General features: G+C 71.3%; 3 protein-coding genes across 3 annotated transcripts; 2 read left to right on the top strand and 1 right to left on the bottom strand.

Moving 5' to 3' along the window:
• The first annotated feature begins 4814 nt into the window (after positions 1-4814).
• On the top strand, positions 4815-7717 carry MTG1 (mitochondrial ribosome associated GTPase 1). The gene is made up of 11 exons (XM_059821542.1): positions 4815-4944; positions 5034-5098; positions 5409-5513; positions 5599-5679; positions 5964-6020; positions 6235-6325; positions 6438-6499; positions 6740-6836; positions 7059-7140; positions 7285-7397; positions 7519-7717. The coding sequence occupies exons 1-11, from the start codon at positions 4815-4817 to the stop codon at positions 7614-7616; spliced, it is 981 nt and encodes a 326-aa protein (XP_059677525.1). The 3' UTR covers positions 7617-7717.
• Positions 7718-8288: 571 nt separating this feature from the next.
• SPRN (shadow of prion protein) lies at positions 8289-8702 on the bottom strand. Its single transcript, XM_059820869.1, has one exon. The coding sequence runs from the start codon at positions 8700-8702 to the stop codon at positions 8289-8291; it is 414 nt and encodes a 137-aa protein (XP_059676852.1).
• A 1102-nt stretch (positions 8703-9804) lies between these two features.
• ECHS1 (enoyl-CoA hydratase, short chain 1) lies at positions 9805-12084 on the top strand. Its single transcript, XM_059821379.1, has 8 exons — positions 9805-9919; positions 10555-10752; positions 10837-10964; positions 11066-11165; positions 11269-11373; positions 11459-11578; positions 11667-11734; positions 11840-12084. Exons 1-8 carry the CDS (start codon positions 9805-9807, stop codon positions 11903-11905), a joined length of 900 nt encoding a protein of 299 aa, XP_059677362.1. The 3' UTR covers positions 11906-12084.
• The last annotated feature ends 4743 nt before the right edge of the window (positions 12085-16827 follow it).

Here is a 16827-nt window from a genome sequence, read left to right as displayed (position 1 = left end):
GCTGGGCTTGTTGGGTCTGCCCGTGGGGAGGTGGGGGTGTCTGAGAACAGCCCCCGATTGCCACACAGGCAGGGATGGAGGGGATGGACGAGGCCAAACCCTTCTCAGCAGCGACAGGCGACGCAACGAGGGGCCCCGGCCGCGGATCGCAGCCCAGGGAGGTTCAGGTTGAACATGAGGAACCCTTCTTCGCCCAGAAAGTTCCCCAGGGAGGTGGAGGACCTCCATCTGGGGGGGGTTCAGGGCTCAGCTGGGCCAAGCCAGGCGTTTGCCTGCATCGCTCGGTCCTGGGGCTGGGTGGCCGGAGGTCCCCAGGGACGGCTGCGTGGCTCAGCGTCGATACAGCGGGCACTCCCGTCCTCCATCCCTGGGAGCCGGTGACCCCAAATGCCCTGGGGCCGGGTCACGGGGCCGCCGTCCCCCCACGAAGCTGCTGCTAGGCTGGTGTCCTGAGGCGGTGCGCAGCCCCTGCCGTGCGATCCCACCCTGCTGCTTGCTGGAAAACTGGAGGCAGGGAAAATCCCTCCGAAATAAACGCTCAAAGGGGATTTCAGGAGCCTGCGCCGCAGCTCTGACACCCCAGGCTCTTTCCCACATGTCAATATTTTCCGGGGGGCCACCCGACGGCCGGAGAAGAACCACCAGGCAGCCTCGGGGACAGGGAGCTTTATTTTTGCCCACGACGGCCGCTGCCACCACCGGCACCTCTCCCCGGGGCCGCCGGGACACGTGCGGCCAGGCAGGCGGGGGCGGGGCCTGCGGAGATGGGGCGTGGCCAGAGCGGAGGGGCGGGGCCTGGCGAGGCAGGGGCTGGCGAGGCGGTGACTGGCGGGGGCGTGGCCGGAGCGGAGGGGCGGGGGCTTATGAGGCGTGGTTTGATGGGGGCGTGGTCGGAGCGGAAGGGCGGGGCCTGGCGGGGCAGGGGCTGGCGAGGCGGTGACTGGCGGGGGCGTGGCCGGAGCGGAGGGGCGGGGGCTTATGAGGCGTGGTTTGATGGGGGCGTGGTCGGAGCGGAAGGGCGGGGCCTGGCGGGGCAGGAGCTGGCGAGGTGGTGACTGGCGGGGGCGTGGCCGGAGCGGAGGGGCGGGGGCTTATGAGGCGTGGTTTGATGGGGGCGTGGTCGGAGCGGAAGGGCGGGGCCTGGCAGGGCAGGGGCTGGCGAGGCGGTGACTGGCGGGGGCGTGGCCGGAGCGGAGGGGCGGGGCGGGGCTTGGAGAGGGCGGGGCCGGGGCGGGCCGCGACGGGCGCCATGGAGGGCGGCGGCGGGCGGCGGGTGGTGGCGGTGGGCGCGGGGCTGGCGGGGCTGGGGGCGGCGCAGCGGCTCCGCGGCTGCGGCTCCCTCCGCCTGCTGGAGGCGGGGGCCCGCGTCGGGGGCCGCGTCTGCACCCGCCCCTTCGGTACGGGGGAGGCCCCGGGGTGGGGGGGGGGTGGCACCGGGGTGGCGGGGCTGGTTGGGGCGCGGGGTGGGGGGGCTGCACCGGGGAACGGGTCCGGTCGTGGCGGGGGGGGGGGGCTGTACCGGAGCAGGGATGGGGGAGCTGCCCCTGACACCGCCGCCCCCGCCGTGGGGCCAGTCCTGAGTGGGATGGACACGGGGCTGGGGGTGTCCGGTCCCGTGGGTGCAGTGGGACCAAACCGGAGCCGGTGACGGGTGGCAGTGGGGCAGGGGAGGGCCCGCTGGCTCCAGCTGTTTCGGGGGGGCACATGGGGATGGGGGTCCTGCTGCTCCCCGTGGCACTCCTGCCACACGTGTGCCTTGGGGTGACACCCCCCCACCCTCCCTCCCCACAGCGGCGGGGCTAGCAGAGATGGGGGCGCACTGGATCCATGGCCCCTCACCGGGGAACCCCGTCTTCCGCCTGGCCACCCGCTACGGCCTGCTGGGCCCGGAGGCTGCCCGGGAGGAGAACCAGCGGGCAGAGGCGGGGGGCCACCCTCCGCTGCCCTCCGTCACCTACGGCAGCTCAGGGAGGACGCTGAGCCCCGAGGCGGTGAGCGAAGCCCGTGACCTCTTCGACACCCTCCTGGCCTCCACCCGCGCTTTTCGGGGGGCCGAGGAGCTGCCGGCACCCAGCGTGGGACAGTACCTGCGGGCGGAGATTGCCCGGAGGGTCCCCGCTTTGCGGGGGGGTGAGGAGGATGCCCGGCGGCTCCAGCTGGCCGTCCTCGCCGCCTGCCTCAAGCTGGAGTGTTGCATCAGTGGGACCCACAGCATGGACCTGGTGGCCCTGGAGCCCTTCGGGGAGTACGTCTCCCTGCCCGGCCTGGATTGCACCTTCCCAGGGTAAGCGTGGGACTCTGGAGGGGGACACGGAAGAGCGTTTCGGGGGGGCAGCCCGTCCCCAGCGGCACCTCCTCCCGCAGCGGCTACAGCAGCTTGCCCGATCGCATGGTCTCTGCTCTGCCGGAGGGCACCGTCCTGCTCAACAAGGCGGTGAGGACCATCCGGTGGCGAGGGTCCTTCCGCGAGGAAAGGGACGAGGCAAGGGATTTCCCCGTCCGGGTGGAGTGCGAGGACGGAGACACCTTCCTTGCCGACCACGTCATCGTCACCGTCCCGCTGGGTGAGGACACCAACATTTTTCCTTGCCCTGCCTGTCCCCTCCAACCAGTTGACGTGGTTGGAGATGGGCAGATGGAGGGCAGGGACTTGCCCAAACCCCTTCCCAGCCTCCCCTCTCCCACCTCGGTGGGAGAGGGGAGGCTGGGAAGGGGTTTGGGGAGGGAGGAGTATCTCAGACCCCGTTTAGGAGCCCGGCAAACAGAGCTGCCCGATCTTCTGCCCAATTTTCCACCTGCAGGTTTCCTCAAGGAATGCCACCAGGACTTCTTCCAGCCTCCCCTGCCCGAGCGGAAAGCAGAGGCCATTCGCCGCCTGGGTTTTGGCACCAACAACAAGATCTTCCTGGAGTTCGAGCGGCCTTTCTGGGAACCCCAGCAGCAGCTCCTCGAAGCGGTGTGGGAGGACGAGTCGCCCCTTGAGGAGCCCAGCGCCGACCTGGAGGCCAACTGGTTCAAGAAGCTCATTGGATTCGTGGTCCTCCAACCGCCGGAGCAGTACGTGGCCGGGAACGTCAGCAAAGGGGCATCGTGGCCTGGGGGGTTTGGGCATCTTCTGGGCAACTTGGAGTATCCTGGTCCTGTCTGGAGCTTCAAGACGTTCTCTGGGTCGCTGGTGGCCCGTGACACAGTGGCGCTCCCAGGGCAGGGAGGGCACGGTGCCCGGTGAGCAGCAGGAGGGCGGCAGGCGGCTCTCGGCCCCGTCTTTCCTCCCCAGGCACGGGCACGTCCTCTGCGGCTTCATCGCGGGGAAGGAGTCAGAATACATGGAGACACTGAGCGACGGAGAGATTCTCAGCACCATGACGCGTGTCCTCCGCACCCTGACAGGTACCGCCGCCTCCTCCGCCCTTGTCACCCCAAACCCCCGGGGAAACGCGCACCCGGATTTCTGGATCCCACCCAAAATCCACGCCCGCAGGGAACCCACACCTGCCCGCTCCCAGGAGTGTGCTCAGGTCCCGGTGGCACAGCGCTCCCTACACCCGGGGCTCCTACAGCTACGTGGCGGTTGGCAGCTCGGGGGACGACATCGATGTGCTGGCTCAGCCCCTGCCCGAGGACCCCGAGGACCCCAGGGTAATTGCTTTAGGCCCGGGGGGATGCAGCGGCTGTGAGGGAAGCGGGAAAGACAGGCAGGGATGGGAACAGGGCGCCTCAGGCCTTGAGGAGCACAGGAGGTGGCATTCCTCACTCCTGCTCCGTTCAGGGGTCACCGATGCTCAGGTCACCAACCAGCCCCCCTTGGCTCTTCCTGCCCCTCCACGGGGTGGGGGGGGAACCCCATTTCCTTAAAATCTGGGGACACGTAGGTCTTTCCAACCACCTTCTGGCATCCTCACGGCATGGGGTGGGTCTCTAAGGAAGGGAAGGGGCCCGCTCCTCGCTCTCTACGGGGCTGCAGAGTGGGTCATGCATCCGCGGGGTGCCAAAGCGCAGGGAGATGAGGCTGGTTTAGTACAACCCGGTGTCCCCGCTGGGCTGGGGACGGCGCCAGGCCCCCGGCGCTCACCTCCCGCCTCGCCGCAGCCTCTGCAGCTCCTCTTCGCCGGCGAGGCCACCCACCGCACCTTCTACTCCACCACCCACGGGGCCCTGCTGTCGGGCTGGCGAGAGGCCGAGCGGCTCAACCAGCTCTTCGAGGCACCCAGCCCCGCTCCTCGGCTCTGAGGCAGGAAAATAAAACCCGTGCTTCGTGAGTGACTGCCGGTCAGCCTCCTTTATTGAGAAACCTCCCTGGCAGAGGGATGCGGAGGCTTCTCTCTCGCCGGGGGGATGGATGCGGCTCCTCGGCTTGGGTCCGGTGGGAAAAAAGGGCTGCAGCGTTAGTACCAGTTGGTGCTGGCGATCAGGAAACGGGTGTCGTCCAGCGGGGCCTGCGCCGGGCCTGGCTCCGGGGTGGGCTGAGGGGCAGGGGGCGGCTGGGGGGCGGGTTGGGGAGCAGGCCCCGCGGCCCGGGGGGTGCCGGGCCCCGCGGGGGGCACGGAGTGCCCCCCGCGGGGCCCGGCACCCCCCGGGCCGCCAGGACCCACCGTCGAGCCTCCCGTAGGCCCCACAGGCCCCACAGGCCCCGTAGGCCGCGGCTCCGCCATTACGCTGAGGAGGAGACGGGAGTGACGCCCGCTGAGGGGGACGCCCCGCCCACTCGACGTCGCTCCGCCCACTCGACGTGGCCACACCCACGGCCACCACCTCTCACGCTCTCGAAAGCTGCGTCGCGCCGGATGTGACGTAGAAAAAGAGGCGCCGCCGCCATGAGAGGGTGGGTGGGAGCGCTGCGGGCGGCCGTGGCCGGGCCCGGGCCGGTGCCTCGGGGCTTCCGGGAGCGCTTCGATTTCGGTGGCCGCGATGTGGCTTCCTGGTTCCCGGGGCACATGGTGAAAGGTGAGGGGTGGGAGTGGGGCGGACTGACCTTCCCTCAGCCACCCCTCCGCTGCCGCCGCCGCCACCGCTAACTCGGCGCTGTGTTGCAGGCCTGCGGCAGATGCGGGCCTCCCTGCGGCGCGCCGACTGCCTCATCGAGGTGCACGACGCTCGCATATCCTCCGGCACGGCTCGTCATTCCCCCCCCCGCGTGTCCCCCGGGGCAACAGGAGCCGGGACCCCACCCCCTGCACCGGTTCCCGGCCGCCCCTTCTCCTTCCCGGCCGCCCCTTCTCCCTCCAGGCCGCCCCTTCTCCCTCCAGGCCGCCCCTTCTCCCTCCAGGCCGCCCCTTCTCCCAGTCCCATACCCTTCTCCACCTCCACACCAGCCCCATCAACTCCCCGTGCTCCTCCTTCCCCCAAACTGGTCCCCCCAGTACCTGCTCCCACCCCAGCGCACAGTCACTCTCCTTAGCAGCGCTCACATCCCGCTGTCGGGCCGTAACCCCATGCTGCAGGAGGCCCTGGGCATCCGCCCGCACATCCTGGTGCTGAACAAGATGGACCTGGCTGATCCCCGCCGGCAGCCGGTGAGCGCCGGGGGCAAAGCCGGCTGGAGGCCCCACAGATTGCCGCAGGCAGGTGCCAGCAATGCCTCTGCCCTGTCGCCTTCAGGCAGTCTTGGAGCACCTGAAGCAGCAAGGATGCTCGCACGTTGTCTTCGCTGACTGCCAGCACGACGGCAACGTCAAGAAGGTAACGGGCCGGCAGCCCCGTGCCCAGCCCTGCTCCGTACTGCTGGCAGCTGAGAGCCCTGTGCCGATCTCCCAGCCTTGCGGAGAGGCCTCGGTGCCCCACTGTGAGGAGGTGACGCTGGCTGGTCCAGAGCAATCTTCACTTCCAGCTTACCCAAGGCGCCCCGTCCTCCGCTCGGCCCCCGTTTTGCGCACCCTCCATGGCACAGCGTTCTCCGAGCGAGTGGCTGCTGCCAGCCCGGGCGCAGAGCGGCGGTTACAGCCCTGCTCCGCGTTTCTCTGCAGATCGTTCCCCTGGTTGCCAAGCTGGTGGACGAAAACCCACGCTACCACAGGGCCGAGGTGAGACGCGGCCGCGAGACTGCCAGCGCACGCGCAAGGAGTCAGGGTGGCCGTCTGCAGGTCACCTCCCTTTCCAGGGAGGGATGAGGCTGCTCGCGCCTGTGCCAGAAGCGCCGGCAAAGGCCGGGTTGTTTCGCTGGTGCGGCTGCCCGTCGCTGCTGGGGTGGGTGGCTGATAACCGGCCGCTCCCTGCCCGCCGCCTCCTCGCTTCCAGAGCACCGAGTACAGCATCCTGGTGATCGGCGTGCCCAACGTGGGCAAGTCGTCGCTCATCAACTCCCTGCGGAGGCTGCACCTCAAGAAGGGTATTTCTCTGTGGTGCCGGGGCTCGGGGAGGAGCCGCTGGCACAGCCGTGGAGCGGGCGGCGGGGCAGAGCGACGCTTGCTTTTCTGACTGTCTCTCTCCTTCCCCCGAAGGGAAAGCCACCACGGTCGGCGGCGAGCCAGGCATCACCAAGGCGGTCTTGACCAGAATCCAGGTACCGTCCTCCCGGCGCAGCCGGCTGGGTGGGCGCTGGCCTCTGCCTCCCCGCGTCCTCTCGCAGGAGCTCTGGAAAAACCTCAGGGCGTGTGGAGCTGATCTCAGAGGGCTGCTCGGGTCCCCTTTCCGTTGAGCCCTTAACGAAAGAGCTCAACGCCTCGCTCGTTAGCTGTGTCGGAGTCCGTGGTGCTAATTACCCAGCCGGGCATCCTAACTGCCCTGTCTCCCCCCATCCCAGGTCTGCGAGAAGCCCCTGATGTACCTGGTGGACACGCCCGGGGTGCTGCCGCCGAAGCTGGGGGACGTGGAGACGGGCATGAAGCTGGCGCTGTGCGGTGAGGTGGAGGCTGTGGCCGGGGGGGGGGCTCCCCAAACGTGGCTTTGAGCCCCAGCTGGGGCTGGTACCCGAGGCTGGGGCGGCAGTTTGCTGTTCACGGCCCCCCCCCCAGGCTGGCGCGCCCTGTCTGGGTGCCCACGGGTGGCCCGTGGATGGCGGGAGGGGTAGCCGGGGCTCGGAGCAGGGCCGGGGGGAGCTGGGGCTTGACCCCCTTTTCCAGGAGCCATCCGTGACCACCTGGTGGGGGAGGACATCATGGCCGACTACCTCCTGTACACCCTCAACAAGCAGCAGCAGTTCAGGTGAGCCGGCGGGGGAACCGGAGAGGGCCCCGGGCTGCGTCCGCTGCCTCTGGTCCCGAGTGGGTGACGGAGAAGCCGTCCCCGGGGAATTGGCGGGGTGGGGAGAGGCGATGCCGGCAGGGTGCGAGCCGTCTCCTTCGGCAGGTACGTGCAGCGCTACGGGCTGGCCGAGGCCTGCGACGACATCGAGCCCGTGCTGAGGCGCGTGGCCCTCGCCCAGGGCAGGACGCAGAAGGTGAAGGTGCTGACGGGCACGGGTGAGTGCTCGGGGAGGGGGATCTCCGCCACCTCGGGCGCAGGGGATGGGCTTTTGGGGATCCTGGGGTAGCTCCAGGCTCCACCGACGCCTCCTTCCATGCCCACCGTCCCCGTCTCCAGGGAATGTCAACCTGACGATGCTCAACTACCCGGCCGCTGCCTACGAGTTCCTGCGGGATTTCCGGGCCGGACGCCTGGGCAGGGTGACGCTGGACTGAGACCTGTCCCGTGGGGGAGAGGCACCGCCTGCAGCCGAGCGGGCGGGGGACAAAGGCCTGGCTGCTCCCCGCGGACACCCCGGTGCCCCGTGGGGCTGGGGCCACCTCGGCGTGGAGCTCTAGGGTGCAATTAAAGCAGCTTTGCTGGGTCAGCCCCCCGTTTCGGACCCTGGGGGGGTGACGCTGCGCCGCGGTGGGTCACCGTGCGGGGCGACGCTCTCCGAAGGGAGCGCGGTGCCCACCCGGGAAGGCCTGGGGCACGGCTGCTGCCTCCGGCCGGGACAAAACCTTTGTGGGAGCCGTTTCCTCGCTGTGGTCTGGGACGTCCATCCCGAAATAAAACCTCTGTGGGCAGGGTGCCGGGGCGGTGGCCGTGCCAGGGTCCCCGTCCCCAGCCCCTGTCCCCGCATCCAGCCAGACCTGTTTTCCGCCTGGCTTTATTGCCGCCTCCTCGTCCTCGGAAGGCTGCGAGAGCCCCGTACAGAGGAGGGGTGCGAAGAGGGGGTTCGTGCCGGCGGCGTGCGGGACGGGGAGGCGGTGGAGGGGCTTCCCGCGGGGTCCTGCCCCGGTGGCGGCGGGTTAACCGGGTGAGGCTGGGGGGGGCTCAGCCCCGGGGTGGGGGGCACGGCTCCCGGCGGCAGCACCGGGCACGGTCAGGTTCCCGTGAAACAGTCAGCGGCGGAGGATGGCGGCCAGCGGGCAGAGCCAGGGCACTGCCCAGCCCGGTGGCTCCCGGGCCGGTGCGGCGGAGGTCCAGGCACCGGCGGCTGCCGCCGTCCGGTTGCCATCGAGGTACTGGCCACCGTCCCCCGCCTCCAGCTCACCGGCCAACCGGGCCCGGCGCAAGCCGGCCCCCGCCGCCACGCCAGCCGCCGCTCCCGCCGCCGCTGCCCCCGCCACGCGTAGGGCGGCCCCGGCCGAGCCGTAACGCGGAGCCGCCGCTTTCACCCGCCCACGGGCGGTCCCCCGGGCCCCACCGCGGGCCGCCCCCCGGGCCCCACCTCGCCCGCCTTTACCGGCCACCGTCTCGCAGAGGGCGGCGGCCAGCAGCAGCAGGGCCCAGCAGACCGCCGCGCTCCGCCGCATCCCACCGCACCCGCGCAGGCGGAGAGCTCAGCCGCCGCCCTGCCACGCGTGTCCGCGGACACGCCCCCCCCCACGCGCGCACGGGCGCCCCCAGGCGGTTGGCCCACGCGGGCGTGGCGCTCAGGCAACAGCCCACGGGCCGCGTAAACACGCTCCACGCTCCCCCCCCCCCCGCGTGGCCGTGGATGCGGCGCGCTCCTGCCCGCGCGCCCGTGCGCGCCCGTGCGCGCGGCGCTGGCACACGCGCGGACAAGCTGCGGGCGGCGAGCGCCTCAAAAGCGCGTCCCTGCGCGGCTCCTACACGCGTGTCCGCGCCCACGGAGGGGGGGGGGGGGGGGGGTCTGCACGCGCAGCCCCCGTGCCTGCCTCACCGGCAACGTTTGGGCGGCTCGCGCACGGGCACCCGCCCCGCCGCACCGGTCACGGGCTGCCCGTGGGGGCGTGGGCGCCCGTCCGCCGCTCACCCGCGCGCGTACCCCACGCGCGCATACCGCTCGCCTCCCCGCCCCGGTACTGCGCACACCGCCTCCGCCCGCGGGGCTCACCGGGCCCGGGGCCGCCGCTGCCTCGCTCCGCTCCGCTCCTCCCCGGCCGCGCTCCCGCCGCCGCGCGCCCTCCCCCCTCCCCCCACTCCACGCGCGGGGGCGCGCGCTCGGCGCCGCGCAGCGGCGGTGGTTGGGGGGGGGGGGGGGGGGAGGGGCCACGCGGGGCCGCCGGCGGCGGTGCGTGCAGCGGCGGGAGGCGGCGGGGGAAGCGCACCCCTCCCGCGCCGTCCCGCCCCACAGCGCCTCCAAACCCCGCTAATGGCGGCCCCACCGGGGCCCACTCGTGTCCCGCCGCGCGGGGCGCAGAGCCCGCTCCCCCTTCCCCGAGGTCCCCGTCCACGGGACCGCGGCGGCCCCACGGGAGCGGCGCGGCCCCGCCCGGCCCCGCCCCACCCGGCAGCGCGCCGGGGGCGGGGCGCGGCGGCGGCGCTTCGGCCAATGGGGATGGCGCGCTGTGGGGCGGGGCCGCCTCTGCCAATGGGCGCGGGGCGGGGCGGGGCGTCGGCGGGGAGAGGGGCGGGGCGGGGCCGCTCCGCCGCGCTCCGCCGCGCTCCGCCATGGCCGCCTCGCTGCGCGCGCTCCTCCGCCCCGCCGCTGCCGCCGCCGCGCGCCGCCGCGCGCTCTTCCCGCCGCCGCCACTCCCCCTCGTCGGGGCGCGGGCCTGCAGCGCCGGTGAGCGGGGCACCGGGGCGGGCACGGGGCGGGGGGGGTGCCCGGCGGCGGGGAACGGGCGCCGTGCGCGGGCCCGCCTCCGGGCAACGGGGCCTGGCCCCGCGCACCGGGGAGCCAGCACTGGGCACCGGGTCCCTGAACCGTGCACCGGCCCTGGCACCGGGTCCCTGCACCACGTACGGGCTGTGGCACTGCCTGCCAGGGGCCCGGCACCGGGCACGGGGGGTCCCAGCACCGCGCACCGGCGCTCAGCACCGGGCACGGGGTCCCAGCACCGCGCACCGGGGCTCAGCACCACGTACGGTCCCCACACCGGACACGTACCCAGCACCTTCCACGGGGTCCCTGCACCACGCCCCGGCCCCCAGCACCGCTTACCGGCCCGGCACCGGGCGGTCACTTGGCTGCACCGGCCCTGGCCAAGATCGCACCGGGACCCCCGGTCCCGAGCCCCCGGGGGTGACGTCCCTCTGGCTGCCGGTGACCGCTGGCACGCACCCACCGCCCTGAAGGTCGCCTTAAAAATAGCGCATGGCCCTGGCAGCAGCCGGGCCTCACCGGCGGGCGGGTACGGGGCGGCGGGGGGTCTCAGCCGGTGGCGGGTAACCGGTGGATTAACGGGGGGCGGCGGGCAGGGTCCCCCTTCCGGTACCTGACAGTGCAGAAGACGGGAGCGCGGCAGAACGTGGGCCTGATCCAGCTGAACCGACCGCAGGCGCTCAACGCCCTCTGCGAGGGGCTGATGGAAGAGTTGCGGCGGGCGTTGGAGGCCATGGAGAGCGACCCGCAAGTGGGGGCCATCGTCATCACCGGCAGCCAAAAAGCCTTCGCAGGTAGGGCGGGGCGCCGCTCCGCACCCCGAATTCTTTTTTTTTTTTGGGGGGGGGTTCGGTGTCCCACTCCGTTTCCCTTTGCAGCTGGTGCCGACATCAAGGAGATGCAGAATAAAACCTTCCAGGAGTGCTACAGCGGCGGTTTCCTCGCCGGTTGGGACAAGGTCTCCACCGTCCGCAAACCCATCATCGCCGCCGTCAACGGCTACGCCGTGAGTCCCCCGTGTCATCGTCCCTCCGCCTCTCCCCGCGCCCCCGCCCCGGTTCAGCCCCGAACCCCCCTCGACCCTCCTCTTCCTCCTCGTTGTCCCAGCTGGGCGGCGGGTGCGAGCTGGCCATGATGTGCGACATCATCTACGCCGGGGAGAAGGCGCAGTTTGGACAACCCGAAATCCTGCTGGGGACCATCCCAGGTGACGAGGAGGGGGGAGATCTGCCAAGGGGGGGTCCATCCCGGCCGGAGAGGGGACAGCGGGGACACCCCGGGTGACCTTTCTCTTCCCCCAACACCTCCAGGCGCCGGAGGGACGCAGAGGTTGACCAGGGCGGTGGGGAAGTCGCTGGCGATGGAAATGGTCCTCACCGGGGACCGGATTTCGGCGGCGGAGGCGAAGGAGGCAGGTAGGGGTGTGGGCCAGCCGTGACACCGCGGGGGTCCGGCGGGGAGCCGTCCCCCCACCCCGTCACCTCCCAATGTCCCTCCTAGGTCTGGTCAGCAAGGTCTTCCCCGTGGAGAAGCTGCTGGACGCGGCCATCGGCTGCGCCGAGAAGATCGCCAGCAACTCCAAGCTGGTGGCCGCCATGGCAAAGGAGTCGGTCAACGCCGGTAGGGACTGGGGGGCCAACCGGATCCCGCCCCGGGGGGGCTGCGGGGCCAGGCAGCGGGGTCTCCCCAACTTCTCCCTTGCTCTCAGCCTTCGAGACGACGCTGGCGGAGGGGACCAGGACGGAGAAGCGGCTTTTTTACGCCACCTTCGCCACTGTGAGTTGGGGGGCCGGCCCCGTTGCGGGATGGGGGGGGGATAGCGAGGCTGCCACAGCCCCCCCGCCCCCCCCCCCCGCAACCTCACCCCTCCGCTCCTTGCAGGGCGACCGCAAGGAGGGGATGACGGCGTTCGTGGAGAAGCGGAAGGCGAATTTCACCGACAGCTGAGCCCGGGGTGGTGCGGGTCCCCGCGGTCCCCTGCTACCCGTCGGCCCCCCGCGTCACCCCGCGGAGGGGGTCCGGGCCCCGCCGGCGAGCGATACTTGCCTGGGGTGAGACGACCGGCAGCGGGGACCGCGTTTGCCATCGTTATTAAAAGGTTTTCCTGGCGCTGCCGGGAGATGGGGCATCCTCGCTGCGGTGTGTGTCGTCCCCCCCGCGAGCTGGGAAGTGTTGGGGTTCCCTGAGACCCCCCCCACCGACTCCATCACTCTGCTCTCCGACGCTGGGCTGGGGCTTCGTGGAGCAATAGGTCCGTGTGTCCCCCAGGGAGGGGACGGCTTGCGGGCACCTTCTTGGGTGCAACACCGATGCGCTGAGTTTGCCCGGCCTCAGCCCCACCTGGGTTGAACTGGGCTGAGTCCCTCGCCCCAAAGCATCATCCTCACCCCGCTCGGGGGTCTCGGGGTGAGCCCGAGGAGGGGGATCCCCAAGATCTAGGGGCCCTGCACTTAGCGATAGGTTTCTGGCAGCAATGAGGAGCCCATCAGGACGGGGAATGGGTTTATTGGCGGGGCTCAGGGGTGGGTAGGGAGGGACAGGTCCCCTCGGGAAGCCCCAGGGGCGGCTCCCACCCCTCATGTCGAAGCCCCGGGCAAGTCTCCACTCAGCCGTGGTGGAGATGGTCGCGGTCCTCCTCCGGGCCGCTCTGCACCTCCAGGGACAGGATCCGGGGTGGCCCGCGGGCATCGGCCTCCGTGGCATCATCCTGGGGGTGGTGGAGGTGGTCGCGATCCTCCTCCGGTCCCGCCTGGGCTTGGCGGGGGCCCCATCGAGCCCAGGCGCTGCTGGAGAAGACCTTTATACCCGGTTCCATCTCTTTGGAGATCTCACCTTCCTCCGGCGGCTCCACCGCTCCTATGCCCAGGATGCTGGAAGAGGGGAGCAAAATCAGCGAGGAGAGGTCGCAGAGCGTCGGGGTTATGGAATATCCCCCTGCCCCGGGGGAATCCCACCCCATCAGGGTGCAGAGACCCTGGCGAGACCCCCCCATGCCCCCCCAGGAGGCTGTAATTAGGAGCTCGGGGAGCAAACGGGCTAATTTAGCCGCTTAGCCCGCGAACAGGCTGGATGGGTCCGAGACGTCGACGCCGCAGCACCCGCAGCTCCCCACCGCCGGCAGCAAAGGGAAAGCAGCCAGGGCTCGACACGGGGAGAGTTTGGGTGATGTGGGGGCAAGACAGAGCTGGGAGCCCCTTAATTTTTAGGGGGTGCAAGGCAATGAGGGAAATTTATTCTCCCCCTAGAATGCTTTTCTGTTTTGGGGTGTTGCTTTGTTGGTTTTTACAAGCCAGATGCCCGAAGGTGCGGGGAGCACGGACGCCTCTTACATTTCCTTGGCCAAATCCTGCTCCATGGCCAAGTCCTTCTGCCCGGTGTTGCTCGGAGCCTGCGAGGAGAGAAGGGGGTGGCACAGGTGACGCGTGGGTCTCCCTGTGCCCGCTCATCACACGGGGCGGTGGGAGGGTGGGGGGCTCACCTGGGTGCCCCCGGGTGCGGGCAGGAGGAGGGCAGCGCCCAGCAGGACGGCGATGCTGCAGAGCCGTGCGGCTGTCGGACTGGCAGAGGGATGGCAGAGGAGCCACGTTGGCAATAGCTGTGTTGGCGGGTGCCTGCCTGCACCCAGGGCACCCGCCTGCACCCTGCACTCACTGTGCCCACAGTGCCTGCCCACACCCTGCACCCACAGCTCCTCCCTGTGCCTGCACCCACAGCCCCTGCCTGCACCCTGTGCCTCCACCCACAGCCCCTGCCCGCACCCACAGCCCCTGTCCCGCACCCTGTGCCCGCACCCACAGCCCCTGTCCCGCACCCTGTGCCTGCACCCACAGCTCCTGCCTGCACCCACAGCCACTGCCCGCACCCTGTGCCCGCACCCCCAGCCCCTGCCTGCGCCCTGTGCCTGTGCCCACAGCCCCTGCCCGCACCCACAGCCCCTGCCTGCACCCTGTGCCCGCACCCACAGCCCCTGCCCGCACCCACAGCCCCTGCCCGCACCCTGTGCCCGCACCCACAGCCCCTGCCTGCACCCTGTGCCTGTGCCCACAGCCCCTGCCCGCACCCACAGCCCCTGCCTGCACCCTGTGCCTGCACCCATAGCCCCTGCCCGCACCCACAGCCCCTGCCTGCGCCCTGTGCCTGCACCCATAGCCCCTGCCTGCACCCATAGCCCCTGCCTGCGCCCTGTGCCTGCACCCATAGCCCCTGCCTGCACCCATAGCCCCTGCCTGCGCCCTGTGCCCGCACCCACAGCCCCTGCCTGCACCCATAGCCCCTGCCTGCGCCCTGTGCCTGCACCCATAGCCCCTGCCTGCACCCATAGCCCCTGCCTGTGCCCTGTGTCTGCACCCACAGCCCCTGCCTGCACCCACAGCCCCTGCCTGCGCCCTGTGCCTGCACCCACAGCCCCTGCCCGCACCCACAGCCCCTGCCTGCACCCACAGCCCCTGCCTGCACCCTGTGCCTGCACCCACAGCCCCTGCCTGCGCCCTGTGCCTGCACCCATAGCCCCTGCCCGCACCCACAGCCCCTGCCCGCACCCTGTGCCCGCACCCACAGCCCCTGCCCTCACCCACAGCCCCTGCCTGTGCCCTGTGTCTGCACCCACAGCCCCTGCCCGCACCCACAGCCCCTGCCCGCACCCTGTGCCCGCACCCACAGCCCCTGCCTGCACCCTGTGCCTGTGCCCACAGCCCCTGCCCGCACCCACAGCCCCTGCCTGCACCCTGTGCCTGCACCCACAGCTCCTGCCCGCACCCACAGCCCCTGCCCGCACCCTGTGCCCGCACCCACAGCCCCTGCCTGCACCCTGTGCCTGCACCCACAGCCCCTGCCCGCACCCACAGCCGCTGCCCGCACCCTGTGTCTGCACCCACAGCCCCTGCCCGCACCCTGTGTCTGCACCCACAGCCCCTGCCCGCACCCACAGCCCCTGCCTGCACCCTGTGCCTGCACCCACAGCTCCTGCCCGCACCCACAGCCCCTGCCCGCACCCTGTGCCTGCACCCACAGCCCCTGCCTGCACCCTGTGCCTGCACCCACAGCCCCTGCCCGCACCCACAGCCGCTGCCCGCACCCTGTGTCTGCACCCACAGCCCCTGCCCGCACCCTCTGCCCGCACCCACAGCCCCTGCCCTCACCCCCAGCCCCTGCCTGCACCCTGTGCCTGTGCCCACAGCCCCTGCCCGCACCCTGTGCCCTCACCCACAGCCCCTGCCTGCGCCCTGTGTCTGCACCCACAGCCCCTGCCCGCACCCACAGCCCCTGCCCGCACCCTGTGCCCGCACCCACAGCCCCTGCCTGCACCCCCAGCCCCTGCCCGCACCCTGTGCCCGCACCCACAGCCCCTGCCTGCACCCTGTGCCTGCACCCACAGCCCCTGCCCTCACCCACAGCCCCTGCCTGCGCCCTGTGCCCGCACCCACAGCCCCTGCCTGCACCCATAGCCCCTGCCCGCACCCTGTGCCCGCACCCACAGCCCCTGCCTGCACCCCCAGCCCCTGCCCGCACCCTGTGCCCGCACCCACAGCCCCTGCCCGCACCCTGTGCCTGCACCCACAGCCCCTGCCTGCGCCCTGTGCCCGCACCCACAGCCCCTGCCCGCCCCCTGTGCCCGCACCCCCAGCCCCTGCCTGCCCCCCAGCCCCACTCCCCCCCCCCCCGGCCCCCCGTGCCCCCCGGCGCTGCCCGCGGCAGCCGGGCAGGACGCACCGCTCCATGGCTGCTCCCGCCGGGCCCTGCCCCGCACTTTGCCCGCGGGCGGGTGCGGCCGCTCCCGGGGCCGTCCGTCCCACGCGTCCCGCGTGGCCTTGGGTGGTGCTGGGTGGTGCTGCTCGGGGGAAACGGGGCGTGGGATTAACACACACCCACAGCACCCATGTACGGGGCTTGCGCACCCCCCCCCGGCACCCAGGTGCTTGCACCCCCCCCAGCACCCAGGTCTTTGCACCCCCCCAGCACCCAGGTGTTTGCACCCCCCCCCGGCACCCAGGTCTTTGCATCCCCCCAGCACCCAGGTGTTTTCACCCCTCAGCACCCGGGTCTTTGCACCCCCCAGCACCCAGGTGTTTGCACACCCCCAGCACCCAGGTCTTTGCACCCCCCAGCACCCAGGTGTTTGCACCCCCCCCAGCACCCAGGTCTTTGCACCCCCCAGCACCCAGGTGTTTGCACCCCCCCCCGGCACCCAGGTCTTTGCATCCCCCCAGCACCCAGGTGTTTTCACCCCTCAGCACCCGGGTCTTTGCACCCCCCAGCACCCAGGTGTTTGCACACCCCCAGCACCCAGGTCTTTGCACCCCCCAGCACCCAGGTGTTTGCCTGGCCCCAGCACCCAGGCGTTTGCACCCCACAACACCCAGGTGTTTGCACCCCCCACAGCACCCAGCTGTTTGCACCCCCCAGCACCCGGGTCTTTGCACCGCCCAGCACCCAGGTGTTTGCACCCCCCAGCACCCAGGTGTTTGCACCCCCCAGCACCCAGGTGTTTGCACCCCCCAGCACCCAGGTGTTTGCACCCCACAACACCCAGGTGTTTGCACCCCCCCAGCACCCAGCTGTTTGCCTCCCCCAAGCACCCAGGTGTTTGTACCCCACAACACCCAGGTGTTTGCAGCCCCCCCCAGCACCCAGATGTTTGCCTCCCCTGAGCACCCAGGTGTTTGCACCCCACAACACCCAGGTGTTTGCAGCCCCCCGCAGCACCCAGGTGTTTGCCTCCCCCCAGCACCCGGGTCTTTGCACCCCCCAGCACCCAGGTGTTTGCCTCCCCTGAGCACCCAGGTGTTTGCACCCCACAACACCCAGGTGTTTGCACCCCCCCCAGCACCCAGGTGTTTGCCTCCCCCCAGCACCCGGGTCTTTGCCTCCCC

Source organism: Gavia stellata, chromosome 9 (assembly GCF_030936135.1).
Source record: "Gavia stellata isolate bGavSte3 chromosome 9, bGavSte3.hap2, whole genome shotgun sequence".
Classification (NCBI taxonomy): Eukaryota; Metazoa; Chordata; class Aves; order Gaviiformes; family Gaviidae; genus Gavia; species Gavia stellata.
Note: the sequence above shows the minus strand (reverse complement) of the source record. Positions and strands in the feature narration are given on the sequence as shown.

Excerpts from the sequence above, each read along its gene's own strand:
- MTG1 (XM_059821542.1), top strand. The coding sequence starts at position 4,815 with ATGAGAGGGTGGGTGGGAGCGCTGCGGGCGGCCGTGGCCGGGCCCGGG. Across the intron at positions 6,326-6,437 it reads GAGGCTGCACCTCAAGAAGG|GGAAAGCCACCACGGTCGGC; the intron begins GTATTTCTCTGT and ends CTTCCCCCGAAG. Across the intron at positions 7,141-7,284 it reads AACAAGCAGCAGCAGTTCAG|GTACGTGCAGCGCTACGGGC; the intron begins GTGAGCCGGCGG and ends CTCCTTCGGCAG.
- ECHS1 (XM_059821379.1), top strand. The coding sequence starts at position 9,805 with ATGGCCGCCTCGCTGCGCGCGCTCCTCCGCCCCGCCGCTGCCGCCGCC. Across the intron at positions 10,753-10,836 it reads CAGCCAAAAAGCCTTCGCAG|CTGGTGCCGACATCAAGGAG; the intron begins GTAGGGCGGGGC and ends TTCCCTTTGCAG. Across the intron at positions 10,965-11,065 it reads CCGCCGTCAACGGCTACGCC|CTGGGCGGCGGGTGCGAGCT; the intron begins GTGAGTCCCCCG and ends TCGTTGTCCCAG.
- SPRN (XM_059820869.1), bottom strand. The coding sequence starts at position 8,702 with ATGCGGCGGAGCGCGGCGGTCTGCTGGGCCCTGCTGCTGCTGGCCGCC.